This window comes from Ascidiella aspersa, chromosome 5 (assembly GCF_963924565.1).
Source record: "Ascidiella aspersa chromosome 5, kaAscAspe10.2, whole genome shotgun sequence".
NCBI lineage: Eukaryota > Metazoa > Chordata > Ascidiacea > Phlebobranchia > Ascidiidae > Ascidiella > Ascidiella aspersa.
In genome coordinates, this window is record NC_139451.1 from 32,450,928 (window position 1) to 32,456,946 (window position 6,019).

General features: G+C 39.9%; 1 protein-coding gene across 1 annotated transcript; it reads right to left on the bottom strand.

Moving 5' to 3' along the window:
• Positions 1–3,031: 3,031 nt before the first annotated feature.
• Positions 3,032–4,729, bottom strand: LOC146146396 (uncharacterized). Its single transcript, XM_083390747.1, has one exon. The coding sequence runs from the start codon at positions 4,727–4,729 to the stop codon at positions 3,032–3,034; it is 1,698 nt and encodes a 565-aa protein (XP_083246873.1).
• Between the last annotated feature and the right edge of the window lie 1,290 nt (positions 4,730–6,019).

Here is a 6,019-nt window from a genome sequence, read left to right on the forward strand (position 1 = left end):
CACTCAAACGCCTTTAGCTGTTGGAAAGCGGCAGTTTGTTTTATGGTTGATTAACACCGGAACAATTCTCTTCAGTGCTGTTGCGTTTTATCTTGTCAGCTCGCCTGTGATGTATTTTGCACGATGTTATCACTTTAGGGGAGCAATTTAAAAATTTTACACCTGTGGCCTAACACTTCACTAAGTTTACTATACGACCGTTGCTCACACGGCAAATTAAAAGAGTAGTCGGTTAAAAATTCTAGTAGGCCTAACTAAAATACGTTAAATATGTAATAATATAGCAAGAAAGGCTGTTGTAAAGTAGCTAGTTTGCGTATATTTTTAGTTTTTTGTGCAGTATATTTCTACCAGGTTTAGCGAACAACTTCCTTTATTAATCGCATCGCCTGAAACTTTCGAAAAATCATTACCGGTAAAAATGGCACAGTTGAAGCTACTAGCTAAATCAAAGTTACTTATCACCTGGTATACCAACTGTAATAAGGTAAGGTTTCAACAAAATGTTTAATTTAAAAGAAAGTCTGAGGGCGTTTTTACTGGACATTGTTAAATAAACTATTAGTAGCGTTTTTTCACAGATTTTCAGTACACATTAGCAAATATTTCCCCATAATATTGGGACATTAGGCCTACTCGCTATTAGTTAAAACCTTAACTTGCTATTCAGAATATGTATCATCTGCCATTTATAACGTTTTTAAAGCACCGTAGCACACACATCAGGCTGAATAAGACCTATATGGCGTAACTAAGATCTAACGAACCCTTCCTCCAAACACCATCACTAACTTTATCACCAACTCCGCGTTTACCGGAACAAATTTTAACCTTATTACTCATTATTCACCCATGCAAGACCAAACAGTCCGGTTCCCTTTCCCTGCGGTTTTAGTTTTTATTCAGATGAAATTAAGACATATTCCGACAGATTCAGCAGGACTTGTTTCGACAATTTTATGCTTAATTCTTAAGTTTGTGGTATTGCGTATTTAACTATATTACTTTTTCTGTTCTTAACGCAATGTGTTGTTATTAAACTTTGCCTTAGAAATTGTTGCTTTATATTGTGCGCCGATAAACAAAATGACGAAATATAGTAAACCATTTTCAGGTTTATTGTGGGTGTTCCCACTTATGCGCATCTAATGTTCAAGGCGGGGGGTTAAAGGACAAAATGATTTCAGATTTGTTCCACGCCGCTTCAGTAAGTCACAGTGTTCACTAGACAGTAACGCTAATCACCCCAAATTTAACCAAAATTTGAGTCTACCATAAACGCAACGCAGTGGACTGAAAACTTGCAATATAGTTGCAGATAACTTTTATTTGTGTGTAATATTCCTCCATTTTTAATCAAGGAACAGGGGGTTATCAATCATTTTTTATATGCTTTTCTCCAAATTTTGTAAGTTTGTGGTTTTGTACTGGTAGCAATAAACAAGTACGCCTGCAAAATTAAACAACTGTTTGTAATGAAAAACAAAACAAAAAGGGAAAAGTCAATTTGTGGATAGTTATTTTCCAACCATGTGTTGTGATTGGATTATATGACATCTTTATGTGGGGATTGCCTCAAACTCACATTAATTTAGTTGCATAAATTAGCGAAATACAGGCATTAGAGTCGGAGCCGGACTCGGGACTCGACGAAATCGTAAATTTAGCCGCTCGGGAGTTGGGTTCGGGTTAGGACTCGGGAGTTGGGTTTGGGTTATGATTACACGGCTCCGCAGCCCTGCTTTAACTAAAGTAATATCAAATAAGAAAGCATAAATGCGAGCCTTGATTTCAAGTACACCTTTCATTTCTCGAATCAACACGTTTGAATGGCGACAAATCAGCAGTCAGTCTTTCCAGTGGTTGTCAGGTCATTTCCGTGTTATCAATCCAAATTATTTTTCACAATTTCGAACAGTCGTTGCAGCTTATACACAATTTAAAACACAATTAACAGACTCAAGACCTGAGCACATTGCTACTCTAAAAGCCAAACCTAAAGGATTAAATTATCAAAGTCGGGGTTCAGTTACAATCACTTTTGCAGTCTTATTTTTTTTTCCGTTTTTATTTTGCGACATAAGAACAAAACAATTGAAAATTGAAAACGAAATCACTGCAAGTTTTACATTTCATCAATTTTTAATTAGATATCACTTTCGTGCGTTAAAACAAATTTCAACTTAAACAGCAATAACATTTTTGGATTTTAACCAACGTTAAAACTGCAATCATTTTTATGAGAAACGACTAGGATTTTGTGATTTCGAGTAATTCACAGTGGCAAGTAAAAAACAACATTACACAGTGACATAGTATTTAACTACATAAATATGAGAACAAATTCACAAAAGAAGGTACGCACAGTCTTATCAACCATGTCAATGTTTGCTCTTTGAAAACCACATAAAGATAGACGCGTTACCAGAACAATTTTTAAATGTGTTTTAAGCAACTTTTATATTTAAGGCACTTTTATGTTTAGGAAGCTAATAAAGTTAGACCAAAAATGCAAATTTTGATAAATAAAGCAATACATACATTGGACTTTAGCGACCGTACTTAGGCGACACAATAAACAAAAGTAACTAAAGAAAATTGAACTTGTTCTAATAAATTACAAAACAATGAGTGATTCTACTCATTTGAGCAAACTGTTTACCTATGAACTTTGTAGAGTGGACTTTGTTTAAATGTATTTGTTTTAAGTTGGTCACAGAATGACACAATAGACGAAACGAACAAATTGTAGAGAACAAAAAAAATAAATTAGAAAAAAGGAAGAAAGGAACACACAGAGAGATGGAAAGAGAGAAGGCAAGAGAAAAAGCAGAAAAAAAATAGAAAGAGCAAACGAGCGATCGGGAATAAGAAGAGTGTGAGTGAAAAGAGAGAACGAGAAAAGTGAGAGAAAAAATAAAAGAGAAAAAAGAGAAAGCGTTGAAAGTCAAGAACAGAGCAAAGTAACAAAGACAGAAGCATTTCCTTCAGTAAGGGTATGTTTATAAAAATTTCACATTCCGTAAACGCGTTATGTTTCCGAGGCAAGGTCGGCGGAGTGTGATCTGCTGTACAGCGTTGCGCTCCTGAAGGGCGAATCCTTCTTCTTTCGCGCGCAAAATGCCCCGAGAATTTTCGGGTAGTTCTCGAAGGACATTATCACAGAAAGCACGTTAACCATCAGCGTCAAGTCGTACATCGTGTTCGTGAAGGCCTTAGGCGCCCCCTTTTCCACGAAGAAGGCGACAACAAGCATTGTTATTAAGTCGGATACGATGCAAACGGTCGTGCAGACCACTGAGCGACGGATCACACGAAAAACGCGCCGACGCGATTTTGATATCCCGCTAGATGACGCTGTTGAGTCAACGCTGAGGCCTCGAGCTTTCTGAATTCCAACCGACAATTTTCGCCGCACGGCGCCAAGCGATTGACGCAGCGGCGCCTTTTTCAGGACAACCGGTTCCTCAACAGCCAGGCACGGGTCCGACAAGGTACGACCCGGCGCCGGGGAATCCCCACCGGCCAAACGGATGACGGCAAGCAGTGAGGGTTGCGATGCCCTGAGGCTTTTCGTCGAGTTCAAGTCGCCAACGCTCGAAACGCTCTCGGTTGATGACGTCATATTAGTTTTGGCGTCGAGCTGACACGCCTGTGACGTCATACTGTCCTTAATCGACGTCATACTGTCCCTAATCGACGTCCCGCTTTGGTCCGCTTGGGTCGGCGCGCAGACCGGCAGCTCCTTGGAAGCGGAGCGAGACGGAGCGACCGTTGACGTCATCACACCCGGTAACGTCATGGCAGCGGAACTAGCAAATGTGACGTCATCGCGCGACGGTCGCTGGCGACGCAGCGTCGAAGCGAGGCTCTGCTGTAAAGTGCGATGTAGATGTAGAGGATAAACGAAGAGCCCGAGCAGGAGAAGTTGTCCGAAGACCTGAATGAAGATCACCCCGTAGAATGGAAGAACGTTATCTTCCTCATCACTCTTCAGCACGCATCCGTACTCCGATCCCCGGTAAGCATCCGGTAACACGAAGATCACCACGATTGCCACGCCGCTGATGAACGGGAAGACGTAGCTGCTCCAGCAGAGGATGCGGATCCAGGAAGAGTAGAGAGTTTTGATTGACGGCTGACGGTAGAGCGCTCTCTGACGAACCCACAAGTAGGTGTAAGTCGGTATCAAGGCGAAGAAGAAAAACGAGATGGACATATCCATGGCGATTTCGCATCTAAAGTCCTCCAGTGATGTGTCCTCTCCTCCGACTTGAAGCACTACTCGACTGGCCACCAAACGGGGAAGCACCAGGGCGGAACCAGCGGCGGCTAGGGCCAGAACGACGCCCCCGGAGAAATCGTCCTTTCGGCGCCGGCGCCATTTGCCAGTTGACCGGCCGTAGAAGATGTAGGAAGAAGTGAAGTAGAGAGCTATGATGATTAGGGCTGCGTTAAGCACCTGACTTGCCATCACCTCGCCTGAGTAGTCAACTGCTGTTTCTGCTGCTGGCGTTGTATTTCCTGTTGTTGTTAATGTTGTTTCTGTTTCTGTTGCTGTAACTGTTGCTGTTGTTTCTTCAGTTGCTGAAGTAGCTGCTACCGTCGCTGATTCATTTCCTGTTGCTGCTGATCCAGCTGTTGTTATTGTTGTGGATGTTGATGCTGGATTTGTCTGCGTTATTATGCTCGCATTCGTCCAAAAGCCCGTAATTAAGGCCGTAGTCATCTCGGCCTAACACATTAGAATCTAAAGGAGCGGCGCAAAATTCTGGAAAAGAAAGTCATTTGACGTTAGAATAAATATATGATTTTATATAAAAGTCTTTGTAGCATGACAACATCGTCAAATGGCATTCAAGTTTCAGGCAGACCACTAAAGGAAAATTACTATAAAATTAAAAAAATAATTAACGCATTGTATCGTGCGAACTTGAACATTGCACATTTTGAAAATAAACACGTGAGCTATACTTGGATCTCAAAAGTCGCTGTATCAGATAAGATGTAAAAATACATTGACAGTAACAAACAATGCTAACCAGTTCGATCTGACATTTTTACCCTAACCGATTTTTTACTTTGATTTTCCACTCTCCACTTACATGAATTTTAACTGAGATTTCAGCTGCATATATTTGTAGTACATCGAAGGATAGCCTTGGGTTTTCTACTATTGCTTGTTTTAGACTTCCTATTATGACGTAACTTTGTGACGTCACCGCTGAAGCGTTTTATGCTTTTCAAGATTCTTTTTACTTTCACCCCCTTGCTTTAACCCAATTATGACTTTGTTTTTCGATTAACTCTGTTAAGTAAAGTTGAAACAAGATCCAATGTATACAGTGGGATTATATTACGCCATTCTGTGTTCCATTCGGTATTATTGTAAAAACGGGAAAGTTTTAAAATGAATCAATACTTTGTTACAGAAATCGCGTATTAGCCTTCTTAATCCCAAATTTGTTTCACGCGAAATTTAAGTGTTTTTGGCGAATTGTACTTTGGTATTTTGCATTTTACTAATTCGTTATTTTCTCATAAAAACATCTAATGCTGTAATGTATGTAATGTATGTAATGTATATTTGCGTAAAAGTAACTTGAAGTAATCCCAATACTAGCTGACACTATAGTTTTGTGCTGCTTACACGGCCAAGTATCCTGACGAACCTGTAATAATCGCAATGCAAACTGCTTCTTATTCCACTAGCTTCAGAGGCACGATTTTGACTAACTTTTCCGTTTTTTGTCATTTAGCTCTATCTTTTTGTCAACAGCTATATGCGGGCCCCATATATGGCAACAGATTACTGATCGACTACATTGAAACGCAGTACACATTTAAGATGTATTTTAAAGGTTAATTATTCAAAAGTCTAATGAAAAATGGGAACGTTTCCACTAAAGACTGCACGACTGCTACAAAAGCGTGAATAAAGTTCAAAACACGAACAAGTTAAAAAAAGATTTTTTTGTCAATCTCATGTCTATAATTAACTATCGCGGGACAGCTTATA

Coding starts and splice junctions, on each gene's coding strand:
- LOC146146396 (XM_083390747.1), bottom strand. CDS start 4,729: ATGACTACGGCCTTAATTACGGGCTTTTGGACGAATGCGAGCATAATA.